Genomic DNA, 24,873 nt, shown 5'->3' on the forward strand with positions numbered 1-24,873 from the left:
CAGAAAAGTAAATAGAGGATCCTGAACTGATTTCAGAGCAGTCACATTTTGTTTACTATCCTCTAATAAATATTTGTTTATTGTTACAAATATCATTATAAACTGCATAAATGCATAAAAATAAAACAACTGTAATACATCTGGGGATTCATAATTAGGTAAGTATATAATAATTGTTAATAGTCATTGAATTATTAGTATATGACAAGAACTGAGCTATGTTTGCAATGTACACTCTATTCCTTAATTTGTACACTAGTTCTATGAGATGGGTATAATTATGCTTATTTGAAAGATGAGAAAATTGAAGCACACAAAGATTAAATGACATCTCCAAAGTCACACAGCTAATGAATGGAATGACTGGGATTTGGAGGAAATCCCAGTCTTTTATAAATGTCTTTTATAAAACAACTAGAGAAAAACACAAGACAAATTTACTAAAAGATAAGAGTCAAACAAAAAAAAGAAATTTGGGATTGTAGGGAATGGAAAAATTTGCAATTGGAGTTATTCTTTAGAAATTAGATGATAAAGGAATTGTGTAATTTGGATGGGCAAAGAGCAGGATAGAGGCAATTTTGGTGGAAAAAATAGTATCAGTAATTAGAAAATATGAGAATAAAGAAGGGAGAGAGAGGGAAAATGATTAAGTTTATATGTGCTGAGAATGATCCTGAGAGATTACAAATTCATATAAATCCTCAAATTTCAAGGATTCAAATATTTAAAACTCTTTCTGGTGATTTCTTCCAGAGATTAAAATTTCATCAAATGTATCCAGATATTTTTAAAGTTGCATTTTCACAGCAAACAAATTTCTAAGGACTGATTTTTTTGTGTGTGTGTAATTTTGTTTGTTTTTTTTTGGCTTTTTTCTCCCTATTTTTAAATGTTCTGAGTAGGAGTAGCATTAAAGCTTGGAAGGGGTAAAACAAGTCGTGGCACTCCATCCTTTTATCATGCAGACTTTATAAAGTGCTCCAGTTCTTATGGTGTTTTCTGACCAGGATCTGTACCAAGAGGATGAACATGCCAAGATGTCTTCGTTCTCCCTGGCTGCACATCCTCCTGTAGTCTTCATGCCAGCCTTCGTTTGACCTGTTTTTGGGAAGTTCTGCCTTTTCCTTCGATTTTAATCTATACTCTGTTGCCACCATTACATATCCATGACATGTAGAGTTGATGGTAGTATACTAAAACTTTTTAGAAGAGAAGATATGAAAACCCAAATGGAGTGAATAGCTAACCAGAAGACATATATTAAATAAGCAAAATTCCCAACTATGTTGCTGGTGTGGTATTTATTCTTTTCTCAGTAATCTTTCAATATTACATTGATGATGTTGTCTCCACATTTCATCATAATCAGGATGTAGATGCAAATGATATTTTACTGTAATGAAGATACAGATGCCGATTAGAGCAAAAATGAAAATTTCATCTTGGCATCTCTGATCTCTAATTCTCAGTGGCTTCCTCCTACTGTTGATGTCTATCCCTAACTGTGGGTATTTAGAGGTCTCAGCTGGAATTTCACCTCCCAGTGCTAACATGTGGATCAACAATCAAAGCTCGCTAGATGATTTTATCCTATTGGGATTTTCTGACCGTCCCTGGCTAGAGACACCCCTCTGTAATCTTTCTGGTGGCCTACATCTTTTCCCTATTTGGAAATATCTCCATTATCCTAGTTTCCCATCTGGATCCCCAGCTTGACAGTCCCATGTACTTTTTTGTCTCCAATCTATCCTTTCTGGACCTCTGCTATACCACCAGCACTGTCCCACAGATGCTGGTCAACCTCCGGGGACCAGAAAAGACCATTAGCTATGGGGGTTGTGTTGCCCAACTCTATATATTTTTGGCCCTGGGTTCTACTGAATGCATACTTCTAGCCATCATGGCCTTTGACCGTTACGCTGCCATTTGCAAGCCCCTTCACTACCCAGTCATCATGAACCATAGACGCTGTATCCACATGGCTGCTGGCACTTGGATCAGTGGCTTTGCTAACTCCCTTGTCCAGTCCACTCTCACAGTGGTGGCCCCAAGATGTGGACAGAGGGTGTTGGACCATTTCTTCTGTGAAGTTCCAGCCCTTTTGAAACTAGCCTGTGTTGATATTCGTGTGAATGAAATGGAGCTCAATGTACTAGGCGCTTTGCTTCTCCTGGTGCCACTCACCCTCATCCTGGGCACTTATGTGTTCATTGCTCAGGCAGTAATGAGAATCTGCTCTGCTGAAAGTCGCTGGAAGGCTTTCAATACCTGTGCCTCACATTTGCTGGTGGTCTCCCTCTTCTACTTCACAGCCATCAGTATGTATGTCCAGCCTCCCTCTAGCTATTCTCATGACCGGGGGAAGACCATGGCTCTCTTTTATGGCATTGTCACACCCACCCTCAACCCATTCGTCTACACATTGAGAAACAAGGATGTGAAAGCTGCCCTGAGAAGGTCACTGACTAAAGAGTTTTGGATTAAGACAAGATGATATCTGAAAAGAAGTCCTAAGAAGCGAGGATAGATGTGTTTGACTTTCAAAAAGATGTTGGACATGGAATTGATGAGGGAACAGTATCAAGTGACACAAAGTTTACAAGTGGAACAAGACTAAGAAAAAAACAACTCTTGGTAAAATCTACATAGCATTTTTTCACTTACGAGACTATCTGCTTTACAATATTGGATTCCATCAAGTCAGTCTTTTTTCTCCCTATTCCTAATGACTAGTTAATCTAGTTAAAGTAAGGGAAAATGGTATAATAGCTAGAGAAAAAGATACTGAGAAAGTTTAGGAAATATATTTAGCATAAATTGTTTATAAATGAATCCCAATTAAATTAGAAATGATCCCAACTCTTAGAAAAACATGCCAGTACTATCGTGAGTTAATTTTGATCAACATGTATTGCCACCATTTAGCCATCTTCTAACATTCGATGTCCAATTATATCACCCTCAAATGCTTTTGTAAGGTCTCACAGGCAAGTAAAATCAAGAGACAATTAGTTCAAAAACATTAAGATGGAATTATGGAAAGAGAAATTAATGAACAAATTTAGAGGTGATGATTTTAAATATATTTTTTTTGCCATGAATTCTTTTAAATACAATTTTTTTTTTGCCATAAATGTTTTGCCTTAGTCAATCTTATGCTCTTGTGGTACACAACAATGAGGCCTAGGTCAATGCAAATAGAACTTACTCTGGGGGGAAAGATGAACAGTGAGATGCTTTGGACAGTGATCAGCAGGGGAAAAACCTGAGGTGGAAAAAATTCTAATTTAGGGACACAAACTCAGTGGGAATTTACATGTTTTGACAAGGCAGCTTTCTTCACCACTTGACTGGGTAATTTAGTCCTATTTCAGTGTGGGGGTTTGAGAATACCATGTGGAATTCAAAACTTTGGTTGATCTATTATCTTTATTTAGAAAAAAAAAGACTTTTATAGCCTTTTGCTATAAACTGCCTCACAAACCTATAAGCCGAAGAAACCAAGACAAAATAGAGTGAGTTCACCAAAAAATCCACATCATTAAAAGAACAGTGCAAAGCTCTATTTCCTGTACTGTGAGCATGTCCACTTTCTGTGGCTCCCGGTGGTGAGACAGATGAGAAGCTGGAACACAGATAAAAGGTTTTTGGGAACACTTTTGAAGGCCCGTGGCTATATAAGAGAAAGTGAGTTCATTTCCTTAATTCTAGTATAATCTGGAAAAGGATCCTAGACATTTTGCATTTTTTTGATCACAGTATTTTTCCCAACCCATGGTTCATTTATACATGGAGTCTGCTATTGGCATGAAATAAAATACATCCTAATATGTATTATGAAAAAAACGCTTATTGTATTTATTTATTCTATTAAAGCAGTATATTTCTCAGAGGTTGAATGTTGGGAGTTTTTGTGGTCATTTAATAAAAATGTTAACATATTCTTGGGTTTGTTTGTTTAACTTAGAAGTATAAATAGAACTCAAAATAATTGAACATTGAAACTACTGTGTTGCATTGGAATAAACATGGATATATTATGTTGAGAAAATCGCATGTATTTTTAAATAAAAATATGGGTGCTTGGAGAAATGTTTTGCTGATGTGGGTGGCTGCTCAAGATATGTCCCCCAAGCCCTAGAAATATATTTTGATTCACTTTCATTATTACAGATATGCCAGAGAAAAATTTTATCTTTAAACAGTTTTAAATTTTTGACTTTATAAAGGTATAATATTTCTGCATGTATGCTGCCTGAGATTTTGGAAGGCTATATATTTAAATATATCATTAAATAAATTATATACCTGTACTATCAAGCAAGCAAATCAAAATAAGGCAATGTTGAACAAGTTTAATAAGGAAATATTTTACGCATTCCTGAAAGTATTACCAAAACATTAGTAAAGTTATTAAATATTAAAAGTTACTAAATATTACATCAATTATGCAAATAATTGGCAAGCCATTAAATAGAAATAGGCCCTGTGCTATAGGAGCAGTAGGAAAACATATTCAATAAGGTAAAAATATTTATATCAGAACAAAGTCTACTATCATATTTATTCTAGGAGAAGTGGATAATTCCCAACACTTTTAGAAATAATAGAAATTTTCTGACTCTCATCACAGTTATATATTGTTGGTTTGGATTAACTACCCAACATGATTTAAAAATAATATTAGTAAATTATTAAATAAAAATATTTATTTGTTATATCTTATAAAACAACATAAACAGCAACATTTAAATGAGCTGTTGCTATGATGAGGTTTATCTTATGATGAAAATGTATTCCTTTATTTGGTAAATATTTATTGATGGCAACTATGTACAAGTCACTGAAATAAAATTAGACATTTACCTTTACATCAAGGAATACAACTTTTGAAAAAAACTGAGAAATAAATAAAAAAGGCAGAACTGAGCATCCAGACTAAGGCAGAATTTGTCATAAAAAGTGTCAGAAAAGATAATGCTAAACATAGAAAAATCTTTCACGACTTGCAGAATGATGTGATTTGGCTCTGTGTCCCCATCCAAATCTCATCTCGATTGTAATCCCCATATGTTGAGGGAGGGAGGTGACTGGATTGTGGGGGCGGTTTCTCCTATTCTGGTCTCGTGACAGTGAGTTAGTTTTCATGAGATCTGATGGTTTTACAAGCCTCTGGCATTTCCCCTGCTTGCACTTCTCTCTCCTGCCACCATGTGAAGAAGGTCAGTGCTTCCTCTTTACCTTCCACCATGATTGTAAGTTTCTTGAGGCCTCCCCAGCCATGTGGAACTGTGAGTCAATTAAACCTCTTTTCTTTACAAATTACCCAGTCTTAGGTATTTCCTTATAGCAGTATGAAAATGGACTAATACACAGAGAGAGGGCCCTGCTTGAGTTTAGCTGAGCGCTGATTTGCATATGTGTGTGAGGAAGCTATCCAAGAATGAGGAAAGAACCACTTAATGGATTAAGGTAAATAGTGCCCAATGCTTATGCAAAGGCTGGGAATTTTGTGGGTTCTCAAGCTATTTATGTGCCAGAATGAAAACCTAAGAATTCCTGAGGCATTGAGTTTAGCAATCAAAAGTGTCTTGCTTCAAGAATTTCAATAATTAGCTCTAAACTAAACACTGTTCTGGTTTTACCTAACAAATCTTCAAAACAAGTGACTAAAGTATCAAACTGTATCCAAGTAACTTAGTAACACTCCAGAATAAACTCAAGGGTATTTATAGGATTACAGATATACCCAGTAAAAGAAAATTTTCCAATGAAAATTTACTAAGCATGAAAAAAAGCAGGAAAATATGATGTAAGGAGAAAAATCAATAAATCAAACCTGACTCAGAACTGACACATATGTTAGAATGATTCAAGTTATGGCATTAAAACAATTATACTGTTTACCATATGTTCAAAAATTTAGAGACGAGGAAGATACTTTTAAAAATCAAACTTCTAGAGATGAAAACCACAACGTTTAAATATACATAATACCTAAAAGCACTGAATGTAATTCATAGTACACTAAACATTGAGAAGTCCCATGATCTGCAGTTGGCATGCTGGAGTTCCTGGGCCTTGGGAGGAGGCTCTGTGCAGGCCTCCCAGGGCCAGTCCCCTGGGGTCTGCTCTATACAGGTCACCCGAGGCGTTAGGGTGACCTCGGAGCCTGCCTCTCCCGACAGCCAGACCCAGGGCCTGCGTTCTGCTCTATCCAGGGCCTCCCTGAAAGCCCCTGCCCGACTAGGCACAGCTGCAGCCGCCAAAGTCGGTGCAGTATACCCGGGGCTCCTGTGTGCTGGGAGCAGGCAGGAGCTCTGCCCACCCTGGGCGCGGCTGCAGCCACCCACCTCAGGGTTGTAGACTTGGGCCTCCATGTGCTCTTGAGGGCTGGGAGCAGGCAGGAGCCCCACACCCCCAGGCACAGCTGCAGCTGTCCAAATCGAGACAGTAGATGTGGGCCTCTGTGTGCTCTTGAGAGCCGGGGAAGGCCCCCTTTGCCATTGCAGGCTCGGAGGTGCCTGCTCCTACTGCCTGGTCTCTCCCCACTCTCTGCAACTGATCCAATCTAGGAGTAGGTGGAGCTGAGCCCAGGCACTGTCACAACCCTGCCAGGTATATGCATGATCGAGCCCTGCCACCTCAGCCCCCTCTGGATGTTGGGCCAGACAAGAGTGGATGCGGGGGAAGCGTTGGCCTGCAGGTGCCCCTTGGCACCATGAAAGGCGTCAGGAGGCAGACGGGCTCCTAGGTGGAAGGGAGCGGGTCCCTGTAAGGCCCCATCCTCAGGCCAGGAAGAGCCTGAAGGCTGGGGGTCAGGCTGCCACACCGGTGGACTGGAGTGGGGTCTTGTGGTGCCTTTTTCTGCCCACCCATGGCCACGGATGGACCACTCCATATGCACTTCCTCCCCTCTGAGGTCCATAAAAGCCCCAGGATCAGCGATAGCATGGTAGAGGACAACTGAGAGATGACGGGATGACCAGCTGCAGAGAGTAGCTATCCTCTCTGCTGAGAGCTGGGAAATCAATGGGGACCTGCCTGCAGAGAGGAGCCACCTCTCCAAACACACCCAGAATGATGTTCGACTAAATATAGGCCTGTCTCATTTTATTGTGCTTCACTTTATTGCACCTGAAGGTTTGTGGCAACCTTGCAATGAGCAAATCTATCAGTATCATTTTTCTAACGGCATGTGCTCCCTTCATATCTCTATGTGACGTTTTGGTAATTCTCACAGTATTTCAAACTTTTTCGTTATTATTGTATCGTTATTGTCAGGCCTCTGAGACCAAGCTAAGCCATCGCATCCCCTGTGACCTGCACGTATATGCCCAGATGGCCTGAAGTAACTGAAGAATCACAAAATAAGTGAAAATGGCCTGTTCCTGCCTTAACTGATGACATTCCACCACAAAAGAAGTGAAAATGGCCGGTCCTTGCCTTAACTGATGACATTACCTTGTGAAATTCCTTTTCCTGGCTCATCCTGGCTCAAAAAACCTCCCCCACTGAGCACCTTGTGACCCCCACTCCTGCCCGCCAGAGAACAACCCCCCTTTGACTAATTTTCCTTTACCTACCCAAATCTTATAATAAGGCCCCACCCCTATCTCCCTTAGCTGACTCTCTTTTCGGACTCAGCCCGCCTGCACCCAGGTGATTAAAAAGCTTTATTGCTCACACAAAGCCTGTTTGGTGGTCTCTTCACACGGACGCGAGTGAAAGTTATGATGATGTGTGATCAGTGATCTTTGATGTTACTATTGTAATTGTTTTAGGGAACCACAAACTGCCCATGTAATTCAGTGAACTTAATTGATAAATGATGTATGTTTTGATTGCTCCACCCACTGGCTGTTCCACCATCTCTCCCTCTCTTCAGGCCTCTCTATTTTCTAAGACACAACAATATTGAAATGAGACCAATTAATAATCCTACAATGGCCTTTAAGTATTCAAGTGAAAGGAAGAGTCACATGTCTCTTATTTAAATCAAAAGCTAGAAATGATTAAGCTTAGTGAAGAAGGCCTATCAAAAGCCAAGACAGGCCAGAAGCTAGGGCTTTTGCACCAGTTAGCCAAGTTGTGAATGTAAAGAAAAGTTATTGAAAAAAAATAAAATGCGCTACTCCAGTAAACACATAAATAAGATAGCAAAACTGTCTTATTGCTGATATGGAGAAAATTTTTTGTGATCTGGATAGAAAATTTTAAAAAGCTAGGGAAAAAAAGAAAAATAAATCCATATCAGTAGAAGCCAGGAAATAATAAAGAAAATATTTAATAATAGAAATTAATAAAATAGAAAATAATAGATAAATTAATTTTTGTATTTTTTGTAGAGACAGGGTCTCACCATGTTGCCCAGGCTGGTCTTGAACTCATGAGCTCTAGTGATCTGCCTGCCTTGGCCTCCCAAAGTGTTGGGATTGCAGGCATGAGCCACCTCGCCCTGCCTGAGTTAAACTTCTAGTGGAAAACCCCTTTTATATAAGCCACAAGCAGTTTCAGACTGTCCAATGTTATTATTACTAACATAAATTAATGTAGGCTTTCTTTTATCCTAGAGGAGTTGTGGAAAAACATCCTCATGGCATGAATTATGAGTCAGAATATTAAAGGCATAGACACAGGAGTTGGAAATTGAAAGTGTAGATGAAAAAAAAAGAAAAAGAATTTTACAATATCAAAATTAGATTTTTTCACTGAATTCAAAAAGGTCTCCACAAAACTTTTGTAAGGGATTCAAACCCTTCCTTTAAAAAATAAATAAATAAATATTTCTTAATATCAGTCTGTAGTTACTGTATCATCAGGAACAGGTTTTGAAAATTATTGTTTATGCTGAGAAAACAACTATCTGAATATAACTAATAACCATTATTACTAGATTGATTCTAGGAACATAGATAAATTTAAATTTATTTTTAAAAGACAAACATTTTTAATATTTGAAAATATAGGTCACCCTGAGCTTTCTAGTAATTGGAATGAATGACAATCGCTTTTGTGTGCTAACACATCCATTTGTCTACAATTTTCTTAATGTATTTAATTCTGAAATGATTCATTCAGTTTCGGTCTGATGAAGAGAGTAAAGCGAAAATATTACTCATCAATTGAAATATTACTATAGGGTCTTTTTGTAACTGTTTTCTTTGTCATTGGATGCTCTTAGCATGTATTGATTAGATTTAATCAATCTTAAAAAAAAAAGAAAAACACACATCTCTCAAATTTTAATGTGCCTTTATCTATGGAAAGTATTTTATTAAAGTTTATCCTATTTGAACTATCCCACAATTTTCTCTAAATTATCCATTATTGTTGTATGTTGAAATTTTTGGATTATTTGTCTACTAACCACCATGTATAATATTGAATCCACCTACCATCTGTATCCAAAGCTTTTACAAAAACATTGATCAGATCACAATCAAAGTCAATGTTAAAATAGAAAATTCTTTCCTCAAAATGAAAAAAACCTCAGAGTATTTTTTAATCATTCATTAATTGTCTCTTATTGTTCATAAACAGCCTTATGAAAACCTGTGATCCTTACTGAGACACCATATTGTGGTACTTAATGTGGTACTATATTTGTCACTGGAGATCAAAATAAAGTTTATTGGTCAGCAACATTTACAATTCAGTTTCTTATATTTATATATATAATTCATATATATAATACACATAATATAAATCATATATATTATATATATATATACACACACGGGAACTTAGAGCTATTTTTAAACGTTTGCCAAGTAGAATATACAATATATTAAATTTTTGATATTAAAAGTTTTAAAAAATTTTCTTTCAATGCTAAGAAGGTAGATTTTATGTTAAGTGTCCTTATCATGATTTCAAAAATGCCTTTTCCAAGGCATTCAATTAGGAAAAGAGGAAGTCAAATTGTCCCTCTTTGCAGATGATATGATTGTATATCTAGAAAACCCCATCGTCTCAGCCCAAAATCTCCTTAAGCTGATAGGCAACTTCAGCAAAGTCTGAGGATAAAAAATCAATGTGCAAAAATCACAAGCATTCTTATACACAGATAACAGACAGAGAGCCAAATCATGACTGAACTCCCATTCACAATTGCTTCAAAGAGAATAAAAACCTAGGAATCCAACTTACAAGGGATGTGAAGGACCTCTTCAAGGAGAACTACAAACCACTGCTCAATGAAATAAAAGAGGATACAAACAAATGGAAGAACATTCCATGCTCATGGGTAGGAAGAATCAATATCGTGAAAATGGCCATACTGCCCAAGGTAATTTATAGATTCAATGCCATCCCCATCAAGCTACCAATGACTTTCTTCACAGAGTTGGAAAAAACTACTTTAAAGTTCATATGGAATGAAAAAAGAGCCCACATTGCCAAGTCAATCCTAAGCCAGAAGAACAAAGCTGGAGGCATCATGCTACCTGACTTCAAACTATACTACAAGGCTACAGTAACCAAAATAGCATGGTACTGGTACCAAAACAGATATAGACCAATGGAACAGAACAGAGGCCTCAGAAATAATGCCACATATCTACCAGTATCTGATCTTTGACAAACCTGACAAAAACAAGCAATGGGGAAAGGATTCTCTATTTAATAAATGGTGCTGGGAAAACTGGCTAGCCATATGTAGAAAGGTGAAACTGGATCCCTTCCTTACACCTTATACAAAAATTAATTCAAGATGGATTAAAGACTTCAATGTTAGACCTAAAACCAGAAAAACCCTAGAACAAAACCTAGGCAATACCATTCAGGACATAGGCATGGGCAAGGACTTCATGTCTAAAACACCAAAAGCAATGGCAACAAAAGCCAAAATTGACAAATGGAATCTAATTAAACTAAAGAGCTTCTGCACAGCAAAAGAAACCACCATCAGAGTGAACAGGCAACCTACAGAATGGGAGAAAATTTTTGCAACCTACGCATCTGACAAAGGGCTAATATCCAGAATCTACAATGAACTCAAACAAATTTACAAGAAAAAAACAACCCCATCAAAAAGTGGGTGAAGGATATGAACAGACACTTCTCAAAAGAAGACATTTATGCAGCCAAAAAACACATGAAAAAATGCTCATCATCACTGGCCATCAGAGAAATGCAAATCAAAACCACAATGAGATACCATCTCACATCAGTTAGAATGGCAATCATTAAAAAGTCAGGAAACAACAGGTGCTGGAGAGGATATGGAGAAACAGGAACACTTTTACACTGTTGGTGGGACTGTAAACTAGTTCAACCATTGTGGAAGTCAGTGTGGTGATTCCTCAGGGATCTAGAACTGGAAATACCATTTGACCCAGCCATCCCATTACTGGATATATACACAAAGGATTATAAATCATGCTGCTAGAAAGACACATGCACACATATGTTTATTGTGGCACTATTCACAATAGCAAAGACTTGGAACCAACCCAAATGTCCAACAATGATAGACTGGATTAAGAAAATGTGGCACGTATACACCATGGAATACTATGCAGCCATAAAAAATGATGAGTTCATGTCCTTTGTAGGGACATGGATGAAGCTGGAAACCATCATTTTCAGCAAACTATCAAAAGGACAAAAACCCAAACATCGCATGTTCTCACTCATAGGTGGGAATTGAACAATGAGAACACATGGACACAGGAAGGGGAACATCACACTCTGGGGCCTGTTGTGGGGTGGGGGCAGTGGGGAGGGATAGCATTAGGAGATATACCTAATGCTAAATGACTAGTTAATTGGTGCAGCACACCAACATGGCACATGTATACATATGTAACAAACCTGCACGTTGTGCACATGTACCCTAAAATTTAAAGTATAATTTTAAAAAATGCCTTTTCCATAATCACACGTATTTAAGAATGGAATTCATTCACTTTTGAGTAAAAATTATTCATCTGGGGGATTGTTAAAATGAGGGCTGGATTATCAGTTTCAGAGTAATTTTAGAATGTTTGAAGAAAGTTTAGCTCTCTAAGTCATGGTTTTATTCTGAGATTCTTTGATTCTACTATTATGTATGGGTTTATGTAAATAAACAATTACTAAGTATTCCTTTTTTTTTTTTACATAAGGCCAATGCAATCATGCGTGATTTTATTGGTGACCAGTTAAAATGAAACTGTTAATTAATGAAAAAAATCCTTTTTACTAGAAAAACCTGTGAACCTATGTTACAGAAAACGAGTTATGTATAATATTCATTTTTTTAACCTGAAATGCATCGACTGGAAGAGTTAGCTAAACCAAGATAATAATTAACTACTTTCCACTGAGGCAATTCCTTGAGGGAGAGGTCCATGAAATCCCCTGCTTTGAACTCATAGTTTTTATCTGAAACACCAACTTTCCTGCACAGGATTTTTGTCCCCAGTGCCTGGACAGCACTGGCTTCATTTCAAATACCCCTTAGTTAATAGGAAATTTAAATGTCCCTGGGCAGTTACATCCTGTTTGGTCCTATATAAAAGCGTTTCAGTCCTTTCCTTACATGGAAATTTCACAGACTGAAACACCAGCTTGATTCTAGAACAAAGATGCTCAGTCTCAGGATCAATTGAGATTTGTTTCTACCGAGAGATCCACTCTGGTGAGTAAAACTTGTTCAAATTTTATGGAATTTATCCAACATTTATGTAGCACCTGCTTAGTGCCAGTGACTATGCGAGTCTTCAAAGTTATAACTCTAAATAAGATATATAATTTCTCACTCCTTAACTAAGAACAGTTTAAATAAGCTGGGATATCTATGCAAATAAGTTAGTATAAATTATAAAAAAGTATATAAAGCATAAAAAAGTTAGTATAAATTATAAGGAATCTTAAATGAATGCAATCTGGGCTCCAAAGAGTGACAATTCTTCTTGGGTCGACAGTTAAACTCAGGTGAATTATAAATGGAAAGAGACAATGTAGCTGTGTTAAAAGATAGTTAAGTATTTGCCAAACAAATGAGGGGAGATTTTTTTTCTTTCTTTTTCTTTTTCTTTTTTTTTTCTTTTTTTGAGACGAGTCTCGCTCTGTCACCCAGGCTGGAGTGCAATGGCGCGACCTTGGCTCACTGTAACCTCCGCCTCCTGGGTTCAAACAATTCTCCTGCCTCAGCCTCCCTAGTAGCTGGGATTACAGGTGCCCACCACCGTGCCTGGCTAATTTTTGTATTTTTAGTAGAGATGGGGTTTCGCCATGTTGGCCAGGCTGGTTTTGAAATCCTGACCTCAGGTGATCTGCCCCACCTCAGCCTCCCAAAGTGCTGGGATTACAGGTGTGAGCAACCGTGCTCAGCGATGAGGGGCAATTCTAATGGGAGGACTTCCAGACAGGAGGGATAGTGTGATTTAAGAAAAGAAACACAGCATGGTGATACAACCTGATTGATTTATTAAGAGTAATTAAGTCAGTCGCCATTATTAGACATGGAGATTGGCATGGGGTTAGAGAAGTCACAATGATAGATAATACTGGAATGGCAGTCAGGAAGCATTGTAAAGATATTGTTTGCCATCCTAAGCTTTTTGGGCATCATTGCATAATCAAGTCAATAAAGAGTTAAAAGCTAAATTAATGTTACAAGATGTGATCTGCATCACCATTTGTCCTGGCAACAGCATTGAAGTTGGATTAGAAATACATAAAACTGAAGAATAAAATATTGCCAGAGATAATGAAGGTTTGAACTAATCTGTACGTGTGACAGCAAGATGTAATAACTACAACAGATAGTAAGCAAATAAAATTTTGGTGTTTGATTGGATATACAGATTAAAGCAAAGTTGTGCCATTCTTTGAAATAGGTCACAGTGACAGGGAGATGTCTGGGAGAAGAGATGAGTCTTTATGGGAAAGACCCATTCAGGGGCAGTGATGTGCCAACCGTGAAGCAGGATATGAGGACCTGCAACCCAGAAGACCTATGGTAGTGCTCGAAACAGCAGACTATTATTTTCTATTGTGTAGGAAAATAGTTAATCTGTCTTCTTTAAAAGGCACCGGGATATTTTTGAGTAAAAAAAAGTACAGAAAGAAAGTGTCAGGACAAATTTTTGGAAACCATCAAATTTCAATAAATGTTAAAAGAAGACCCAGATAATGAGACTAAGAAAAAATATTCAGAGAGGAAATAGAAAACCAGAACTAAGTGGCATAGAGCCAATAGAGTTTTAGAAGAAAGAACTGTATAATAGTGTCATATATTTGAGAAAGAAAATTTAAAATAAAAACAAAATAGAAAGAGTGCATTGAATTTACCATTGTGATAGTTATTTGTGGATTTGCTGGAGCTGTTTGTGAGGACTCATGAAGCAAGAATGATTAACATGGTTCAAAAATTGAACCAAATGTGCCAGGGCACAGAATGATACCCTATTCTGCTCATAAAGCATGGCTGTAAAGAGAAGGGACATTATAAGTAAGTCCTAAGTGTGGAGTGAAGACTTTTCTTTTTCTTTAAAATGGATGAGTCTTAAGATTATCTCTATCTATCTATCTATCTATCTATCTATCTATCTATCTATCATCATCTATCTATCTCTAATCTGTCATCTATCAACAGAGCATAGTGAAACAATCTGGTTCATTAAGAGTAATCTCAGTAAATCAACATTATTAGAATTTTTAGACATGGAGTTTGTGTTGATTTTATACACACACATATACAGACACACACACACACATAAAATGTGCACTATTATGAAAGAGAGAGAGAGAGCAAGCGCACACTGTGGCAAAGATGCCCTTTGCGATAGAGCAAGGTTGAGTATATGGTTGGTCACTGACTTGGAAAGGAAAAAAGAGCTCTTTCTCTGCCTTTGAAACCCTAGAGTGGGTGGAATTAAATCATGTTAGAGATCATTTCGTTTATATACAGGTAGGAAACTGAGGGGCTTAACATATAATTACCTATGTTTTCTCATTGAAGTTATTGGCAATGCTACCTCCCAGGAAATAGAGGAAAATAGTGAAGAAGAGACACAGGATTCTAACTCTTTAGAGCAGCTACTGGAATGAATTAGAGTTTACCTACATAACATATTTGCACATGTACCACTGAACCTAAAAGAGAACTACTTTCAAAAAAATTGAGGGTTTCAACATATGAGAGGTAAAAAACGGAAAAGTTTAGAAATGTTTTGTAGGATAAAATTTGCATATAAGTGGTTAGTGAAGACAGAAAAAAATGCTTGGGGGAAACAAATGACATTGAAAGAATCATTATACTCTCCACCAAAAAATGTTTAGTTTTATTATAAAATAAAGTATTTAATGCAGGTATGACTTGGAAGGATTGAACACAGGTTTTATATGTTCTCGCAGTATCATCGTTAATCCTAAGAGTATCTCCACACGTATATGATTCCCTTCCTTCTTATTTGATAAGTGATGAATTAATCAGTACAATTTGGAACTAGTGAAATTAAAATGATGAAATTTTCCGTTTATTAATCAGATATAAAAATTATTATCTATGTCTTCAAAGAAAATAAAAATGAAAATAGGTTGGTGGGAGTTGTTGAGAGGAGAATATGATGTGTGCATTCAAGTTTTTTCTTACGATTTTTCTCCTCCTTCCCTCTATGGAGAAACCTTAATGGGGAGGCTAAATGATAGAGGTTTTTCTTAGATTACATTAACAATGTGTATTAGAAGTGGTAAGTAACATGATGCTTTTGATTTTCAAGCCAGAGACAGTAAGTTTTAAAATATAAGTGAATTGCTTTCATCTATTCACATTTTATTTTAAATTCCAAAACTACCATCAAATATTTGGAGCAAGTTAAGCCAGGCATTAAGATTGGCAACACTGGGGATTAAGCTATACCTAATGGAGGACCAGGAAAACTGTAGGAGCAAGAAACCTAGAGAAACTTTGAAGAAAGTAACCCCTGTTTTCCTCTGATTCCTACTGCCATGAAGCAGGGGGTGTGACCATCAGTGAGGGATTAAGGGCCCTTCCAGCCCTCAGACTGTTCCTTGTGGAAAAAAAAAATTTCCTAGAAATTAGTTTCAGTCAGTTCTCAAAATAAATTACAGCAAAATCAAAAAGATCTTGGTTTAAGTGATTTTTAACCTTTTCCTACAGCTTAGGGATTAATAAGTGAAACAAACTACAATATCAGATGCAGTTACTTCAAAATCAGATGCATTAACTCATGTAACTTAGCCATTAAGTTTTTGTCTATATAGAACTGAAATCAATTATGTAGATATCCCGTTAAATAAGTATTTACTTAGAACCTATATGTTAGATATCTTTGGTCAAGGGTGAAGAAATGGACAGAAATGATGAAGGAATAGTCTTTGTGCAGAAGAAACTCAGTGAAAATGATACTGATTGACCTTTCAACAAATGCACAGATTTAAAAAGAAAAAAAGAGGCAAAAATTAGTTAGCAGAGTGATTCTGATACACAAAATAATTCTATGATGATGTTGATTCTATAATAATAGCACATTTAAAATGAAATAGGAAAAGTTACATCATTTAATCCTCCTAACAATTGTTACATCTGGTATAGATTTTTTTTTGTTTGGTTGGTTATTTTAAGAAATGGGCTCCCACTATCTAATATATTTGCATTCAGGAAGTCACAATGAGACACAGCACTAGAAAGATATATACTCTACTACCTAGCATTCTGCCTATCACATAGATTTTAGAAAATCTCTTTATTTCTTCAAATGGATTTGATTGAAAATGTCCAACCCCAAGTTGTCATAAGAATTTTGAGAATTAAACGTTCTTTGACGGTGAACTTTGTCACTTAGTTGCAAGATCTCCAAAGCTCAGGATTCAATGCCTGATATCAGTGGCATCTGCATTTTACAATTTTGAGACATTTCATTTTTCAAAATTTCTATGAAAAGTTTATTACAATCAAATGTAATCTTTTTAAAATGTTAAGAGCTTTTCAAAGGAAAAAATATGACTGTTCTTTGAGCTAACCTGTCTTCTAGATTAGCTTCTGAGCTGTTTCTAGATCTGCCTCTGAGCTGTTTCTAGATCCATTTGCAAGGTGGTATCAATAACTTCATGTTAGCTGGTTAGCAAAAGAAGCTATATAGTGCATCGTTGTAATACTAAGGCATCATATAGAAGATGTAATGAGATTGGTATGCTAGAATCATTTTCATTGACTTTATTGAAGGTAAAGACTTTATCATTTCCATCAATTTCTCCCTCTTTGACAATGCAAACTCTGCTCCAGAAAATGTTTGTGACTTGTTGATCACATTCAGGGATTCTATTTCTGAATAATTGCTAAAACGTTTTTGAATTGAATATTAACTAATCACAATGAAAATAAATTCATCTCATTTCAGTACCTCCATGCTGAGGAATTGAGTTACTTGACACACAAATATATTAGATGTCATGCATTTTCTTCCTACTGTTCTTTGGCTTCCTAAACAGAGTCACACTTGGTATCTTCAGAGAGACTATGGTCAATTTGACTTCAATGAGTGGATTCCTTCTTATGGGGTTTTCTGATGAGCGTAAGCTTCAGATTTTACATGCATTGGTATTTCTGGTGACATACCTGCTGGCTTTGACAGGCAACCTCCTCATTATCACCATCATTACCGTGGACCGTCGTCTCCATTCCCCCATGTATTACTTTTTAAAGCACCTCTCTGTTCTGGACCTCTGCTTCATCTCTGTCACAGTCCCCCAGTCCATTGCAAATTCACTTATGGGCAACGGTTACATTTCTCTTGTTCAGTGCATTCTTCAGGTTTTCTTCTTCATAGCTCTGGCCTCATCAGAAGTGGCCATTCTCACAGTGATGTCTTATGACAGGTACGCAGCAATCTGTCAACCACTTCATTATGAGACTATTATGGATCCCCATGCCTGTAGGCATGCGGTGATAGCTGTGTGGATTGCTGGGGGCCTCTCTGGGCTCATGCATGCTGCCATTAACTTCTCCATACCTCTCTGTGGGAACAGAGTCATTCACCAATTCTTCTGTGATGTTCCTCAGATGCTGAAACTTGCCTGTTCTTATGAATTCATTAATGAGATTGCACTGGCTGCATTCACAACGTCTGCAGCATTTATCTGTTTGATCTCCATTGTGCTCTCCTACATTCTCATCTTCTCTACAGTGCTGAGAATCCCATCAGCTGAGGGCCGGACCAAGGTCTTCTCCACCTGCCTACCACACCTATTTGTAGCCACCTTCTTTCTTTCAGCTGCAGGCTTTGAGTTTCTCAGACTGCCTTCTGATTCCTCATCGACTGTGGACCTTGTATTCTCCGTATTCTATACTGTGATACCTCCAACACTCAATCCAGTCATCTATAGCTTACGGAATGATGCCATGAAGGCAGCACTGAGGAAGATGCTGTCAAAGGAAGAGCTTCCTCAGAGAAAAATGTGCTTAAAAGCCATGTTTAAACTCTGAAGAACCATACAAATGAAAGGCATTTTTATTATGTTTCAGATTGGAAGAGAGGTGAATCTTGCTTCTTCCCAGAACGCTCTTCCAAGCTGTCTATTGTATATATTCCTCTCAAATATAATTCTTTAAAATTTAAGATGTTGTGCTCTAATAATATTAGCTTTCCTTCCTCCCTCCAATTCAAGTGTTATTTTAAGTCATCTTTGGAAAATTTTTCTGAAATGAAGGAGAAAGACAATTAGTTTGGAGTCTGGCCTGTATAATTTAAAACTTGTTATTAACAAATAAGGTTGGAGATAGATGAAGCTAACTGGGTTAATATGATGGTGCATATATGGTATTTCCAGTGGGCCTCCTAGTTTTCTATCCATATTAAGTATTCATATTAAGTTCTTTTACTATTATTACAGTGGTGATTTCAACAATTTATTCAGCCCCTAGTAAGTATCAAGTGCTTTATATATATACATTTTTTTGACTCAAGAAAACAACTCTTCTAGCTATAACATATTGTCCCCATTTTGCCAATAGGAACAATAAATTTAGGAAGGATTAATTAATTTTCCTGAGATTTCTCAAATAAATGGTAGTTAAGCTGTGATTCAAATTAATATTTGTCTGACTCAAACAATAAGGTCATTTATGTTCCTTACTGATGGCAAATGCATTATTACCCAAATGTGAGTGTGTATGTTTATGTGTGTGTGTGATGTGTATAATCTATAAATATAAGCATATACTACTATAATCTATTAATAAAATTGTCATCACCCTTGTGCATCCCTATTACTGGAGGTATTTATATTAATTCCTTTATTTTTCTGATCTATACAAGAGTTTGACAAACTGGTTTTACAGAGTTAGGCAGGGGATGCTCCCTAGTTCCATGAAACAGAATATAGATAAACTGCAAATGAAGAGATCCAACTTATGAATGTGTGAGATAAGGAGGCATAAATCTTGTGAATCTGAATATCTGATTCAATTTTGTGTAATGCTGCAGATTTCTTCAAGAAAGACTCATAATTTACAAGAGTACAAAACTGGACTAGTCCCCTCAGTTTTGAAGTAAATCAAAGTGCATGTTTTAATGACAAAGGGAATGAGCAATTGCTCAGTAATGGGAAATGTTTTTATAGGACTTTTTTGAATTAATGGTTATAATATCTACATATGCATATACCTTAGTAAGTTTTTTTTTCTTTAATCTGCCACATGAGATTTTTTCTTTTTTTTTATATACTTTAAGCTCTGGGGTACATGTGCAGAACTTGCAGGTTTGTTACATAGGTATACACATACCATGGTGGTTTGCTGCACCCATCAACCTGTCAACTACGTTAGGTATTTCTCCTAATGCTATCCCTCCCCTACCCCCTCACCCCCAAACAGGCCCCAGTGTGTGATGTTCCCCTACCTGTGTCCATGTGTTCTCATTGTTCAGCTCCTACTTATGAGTGAGAACATGCAATGTTTAGTTTTATGTTCTTGTGTTAGTTTGCTGAGAATGATGATTTCCAGCTTCATCCATGTCCCTGAAAAGGACATGAAATCATCTTTTTTATGGCTGCATAGTATTCCATAGTATTCCATGGGTGTATATGTGCCATCTTTTCTTTATCCAGTGTATTATTGATGGGCATTTGGGTTGGTTTCAAGTCTTTGCTATTGTAAACAGTGCCACAATAAACATATGTGTGCATGTGTCTTTATAGTAGAATGATTTATAATCCTTTGGGTATATACCCTGTAAAGGGATTCCTGGGTCAAATGGTATTTTTGATTCTAGATCCTTGAGGAATTGCCACACTGTTTCCACAATGGTTGAACTAGTTTACAGTCCCACCAACAATGTAAAAGTGTTCCTGTTTCTCCACGTCCTCTCTAGCATCTGTTGTTTCCTGCCTTTTTAACGATAGCCATTCTAACTGGCATGAGATGGTATCTCATTATGGTTTTGATTCGCATTTCTCTGATGACCAGTGATGATGAGCTTTTTTTCATATGTTTGTTGGCCACATAAATGTCTTATTTTAAAAAGTGTCTGTCAGGCCAGGGCATTGGCTCATGCCTGTAATCCCAGCATTTTAGGGGGCTGCAGTGGGCAGATCATGAGGTCAGGAGATTGAGACCATCCTGGCTAACATGGTGAAACTCCATCTCAACTAAAAATACAAAAACTTAGCTGGGCGTGGTGCCATGCACCTGTAATCCCGGCTACTCAGGAGGCTGAGGCAGGAGAATCGCTTGAACCTGGAGAATCCAAAAAGTGTCTGTTCACATCCTTCGCCCACATTTTGATGGGGTTGTTTGTTTTTTTCTTGTAAATTTGTTTAAATTCTTTGTAGATTCTGGATATTAGCCCTTTGTCAGATGGATAGATTACAAAAATGTTCTCCCATTCTGTAGGTTGCCTATTCACTCTGCTGATGGTTTCTTTTGCTGTGCAGAAGCTCTTTAGTTTAATTTGATCCCATTTGTCAATTTTGGCTTTTGTTGTCATTGCTTTTGATGTTTTAGTCATGAAGTCTCTGCCCATGCCTAAATCCTGAATGGTATTGCCTAGGTTTTCTTCTTGGGTTTTTATGGTTTTAGGTCTTACGTTTAAGTCTTTAATCCATCTTGAGTTAATTTTTGTATAAGGTATAAGGAAGGAGTCCAGTTTCAGTTTTCTGCATATGGCTAGCCAGTTTTCTCAACAGCATTTATTAAATAGGGGATTCTTTCCCCATTGCTTGTTTTTGTCAAGTTTGTCAAAGATCAGATGGTTGTAGATGTGTGGCATTATTTTTGAGGCCTCTGTTCTGTTCTGTTGGTCTATATATCTGTTTTGGTACCAGTACCATGCTATTTTGGTTACTGTAGCTTTGTAGTATACTTTGAAGTCAGGTAGCATGATGCTTCCAGCTTTGTTCTTTTTGCTTAGGATTATCTTGGCTATGTGGGCTCTTGTTTGGTTCCATATGAAATTTAAAGTAGTTTTTTCCTATTCTGTGAAGAAAGTCAATGGTAACTTGATGGGGATAGCATTGAATCTATAAATTACTTTGGGCAATATGGCCATTTTTCATGATATTGATTCTTCCTACCCATGAGGATGGAATGTTTTTCCATTTGTTTGTGCCCTCTCTCCTTGAGCAGTGGTTTGTAGTTCTCCTTGAAGAGGTCCTTCACATGCCTTGTAAGTTGTATTCCTGGGTATTTTATTCTCTTTGTAGCAGTTATGAATGGGAGTTCACTCATGATTTGGCTCTCTGTTTTTTTTATTATTGGTGTATAGGAATGCTTGTGGTTTTTGCACATTGATTTTGTATCCTGAGACTTTGCTGAAATTGCTTATAAGCTTAAGGAGATTTTGGGCTGAGATGATGGGGTTTTCTAAGTATAGAATCATGTCATCTGCAAACAGAGACAATTTGAATTCCTCTCCTTCTATTTGAATACCTTTTATTTTTTTCTCTTGCCTGATTGCCCTGGCCAGAACTTCCAACATTATGTTGAATAAGAGTGGTGAGAGAGGGCATCCTTGTCTTGTGACAGTTTTCTCAGGGAATGCTTCCAGCTTTTGCCCATTCAGTATGATATTGGCTGTGAGTTTGTCATAGATAGCTTTTATTATTTTGAGATACATTCCATCAATATCTAGTTTATTGAGAGTTTTTAGCATGAAGGGCTGTTGAATTTTGTCGAAGGCCTTTTCTGCATCTATTGAGATAATCATGTGGTTTTTGTCATTGGTTCTGTTTATGTGATAGATTCCATTTATTGATTTGCATATTTGAATCAGCTTTGCATCCCAGGGATGAAGCTGACTTGATCATGGTAAATGAGTTTTTGATGTGCTGCTGGATTCAGTTTGCCAGTATTTTATTGAGGATTTTCACATCAATGTTCATCAGGGATATTGGCCTGAAATTTTCTTTTTTTGTTGTGTCTCTGCCAGGTTTTGGTATCAGGTTGATGCTGGCCTCATAAAATGAGTTATGGAGGATTCCCTCTTTTTCTATTGTTTGAAATATTTTCAGAAGGAATGGTACCAGCTCCTTTTAGTACTTGCGGTAGAATTCGACTGTGAATCTGTCTGGTTCTGGGCTTTTCTTGGTTGGTAGGCTATTAATTACTACCTCAATTTCAGAACTTGTTATTGGTCTATTCAGGCATTAGACTTCTTCCTGGTTTAGTCTTGGAAGGGTTTATGTGTCCAGGCATTTATCCATTTTTTCTAGATTTTGTAGTTTATTTGCATAGAGATGTTTATAGTATTCCCTGATGGTAGTTTTTATTTCTGTGAGATCAGCAGTGATATTCCATTTATCATTTTCATAGTATCTATTGATTTTTCTCTCTTGTCTTCTTTATTAGTCTGGCTAGCAGTCTACTTTGTTAATTATTTCAAAAAAACCAGCTCCTGGATTCATTGATTTTTTGAATTTTTTTGTGTGTCTCTATCTCCTTCATTTCTGCTCTGATCTTAGTTATTTCTTGTCTTCTGCTAGCTTTTGAATTTGTTTTCTCTTGCTTCTCTAGTTCTTTTAATTGCGATATTAGGGTGTCGATTTTAGATCTTTCCTGCTTTCTCCTGTGGGCATTTAGTGCTATAAATTTCCCTTTAAACACTGCCTTAGCTGTACTCTTGCAGCTAGCTCAGTCTCTGCCCAAAAAGCCGCCCAGTTTTGTGCTTGAAACCCAGGACCCCAGTAGCGTAGGCACCCAAGGGAATCTACTGTTCTGTGGTTTGCGAAATCCATGGGAAAAGCGTAGTATCTGGGCTGGAGTGCACTGTTCTTCATGGCTCAGTCCCTCATGGCTTCCCTTGGCTAGGGGAGGGAGTTGTCTGACCCTTTGCGTTTCCCTGGGTGAGGCGATGCCCCACCCCGCTTCGGCTAGCCCTCCCTGGGCTGCACCCACTGTCTAACCAGTCCCAGTGAGATTAGTCGGGTATCTCAGTTAGAAATGCAGAAATCATCTGGCTTCTGCACTGATCTCAGTGGGAGCTGCAGACCGAAGCTGTTTCTATTCCACCATCTTTCCAGCCTCCCACACTGATTTCTAAAGTAGTTGTTCCATATTATATTCCCTAGATAATCAAGAATTGTTATAAAGGGCTGGGCGTGGTGGCTCATGCCTGTAATCCCAGCACTTTGGGAGGCCGAGGTGGGTGGATGACGAGGTCAGGAGATCAAGACCATCTTGGCTACCTTGTCAGGTGTTTTGAAAAACTTTTAGCTTTTTAAACACATTCATGGTGATATATATCGATGAGTTTATTTTGTATTGCCCTGTTCAACAAGGTTGAACATCTTTTCATGGACTTATTAGTTATTTGTGTGTCTTCATTTGTGAAGTGTTTGCTCAGACACTTGGCCCATTTTTAAAACAAGCTGTTAATCTTTCTATTATGAAGACATTTACATATGTGTGTATATATGTATATATACTGGGTAAAAATCTTTTGTCAGATACACGTATTACAAATGTTTTTTCTAATCTCCTGTGGTTGTCTTTTTTTTCCATCAGGTTCTTTTGGAGAGTAAAACTTTAAAAATTTTGATGTAGTTCAATCTATCAACTTTGTGTTTTATAATTCATGTTTGGTGTCCTATCTTCCAAAAATACCTTCTTTAAAATTACAAAGTTTTTTTTCTTTTGAGACAGGGTCTCACTCTGTCACCCAGGCTGGAGTGCAGTGGTGCAATCTTGGCTCACTGCAACCTCCACCTCCTGGTTCAAGCAATTCTCGTGCCTCAGCCTCTCAAGTAGCTGAGATTACAAGTGTGTGCTGCTATGCTGGCTCATTTTCTTTCTTTCTGTCTTTTTTTTTTTTTTTTTTTTTGTATTTTTAATAGAGATGGGATTTCACTATGTTGGCCAGGCTGGTTTTGAACTCCTCACCTCAAATGATCCACCTGCCTTGGCCTCCTAATATGCTGGGATTACAGGCATGAGCCACCGCGCCCGGCCTAAAATTATAAAGATATTTTTCTATGTGACCATTTAGAAAATGAATAGTTTTAGCTTCTATACTTCATTAAGTCTGTGATCCTTATTGAGTTAATTTTTGAGTGTAGTATAAAGTGAGTGTTAGTGCTCATTCTTTTTCTATACAGATATATAGTTTTTAGTGTGATTTATTGAAAAGACATTATTTTCCCCCATTGATTTGCCTTAGCACCTTGTCAATATATGGGCTTACTATTCTTTTTCATTGATCTATGTGTTTATTTTTAACTAATACCATACCATACTGATTTCAGCAACTTTATAACGATTTTTTTTTTTTTGAGACAGAGTCTTGCTCTGTCGCCCAGGCTGGAGTGCAGTGGCACCATCTCGGCTCACTGCAAGCTCCGCCTCCCGGGTTCACGCCATTCTCCTGCCTCAGCCTCCTAAGTAGCTGGGACTATAGGCGCCCACCACCATGCCTGGCTAATTTT

The 24,873-nt window shown here is 37.3% G+C and overlaps 2 protein-coding genes across 2 annotated transcripts; both read left to right on the plus strand.

The window, feature by feature from the left end:
* Positions 1 to 1,426: 1,426 nt before the first annotated feature.
* On the plus strand, positions 1,427 to 2,497 carry LOC100991028 (olfactory receptor 2B6-like). The gene is given in 2 exon segments (XM_008955073.2): positions 1,427 to 1,634; positions 1,636 to 2,497. Coding segments are annotated over 2 exon segments (1,005 nt in total). The 5' UTR covers positions 1,427 to 1,491.
* A 10,046-nt stretch (positions 2,498 to 12,543) lies between these two features.
* On the plus strand, positions 12,544 to 23,839 carry LOC100970983 (olfactory receptor 14J1). Its single transcript, XM_057302460.1, has 2 exons — positions 12,544 to 12,628; positions 17,449 to 23,839. Exon 2 carries the CDS (start codon positions 17,477 to 17,479, stop codon positions 18,440 to 18,442), a length of 966 nt encoding a protein of 321 aa, XP_057158443.1. The 5' UTR covers positions 12,544 to 12,628; positions 17,449 to 17,476; the 3' UTR covers positions 18,443 to 23,839.
* Positions 23,840 to 24,873: the final 1,034 nt, after the last annotated feature.

The sequence above is a fragment of the Pan paniscus genome, chromosome 5, assembly GCF_029289425.2.
Source record: "Pan paniscus chromosome 5, NHGRI_mPanPan1-v2.0_pri, whole genome shotgun sequence".
Lineage (NCBI taxonomy): Eukaryota > Metazoa > Chordata > Mammalia > Primates > Hominidae > Pan > Pan paniscus.

What these genes read in the sequence shown, in the direction of transcription:
- LOC100970983 (XM_057302460.1), top strand. Translation starts at nt 17,477, where the DNA reads ATGGTCAATTTGACTTCAATGAGTGGATTCCTTCTTATGGGGTTTTCT.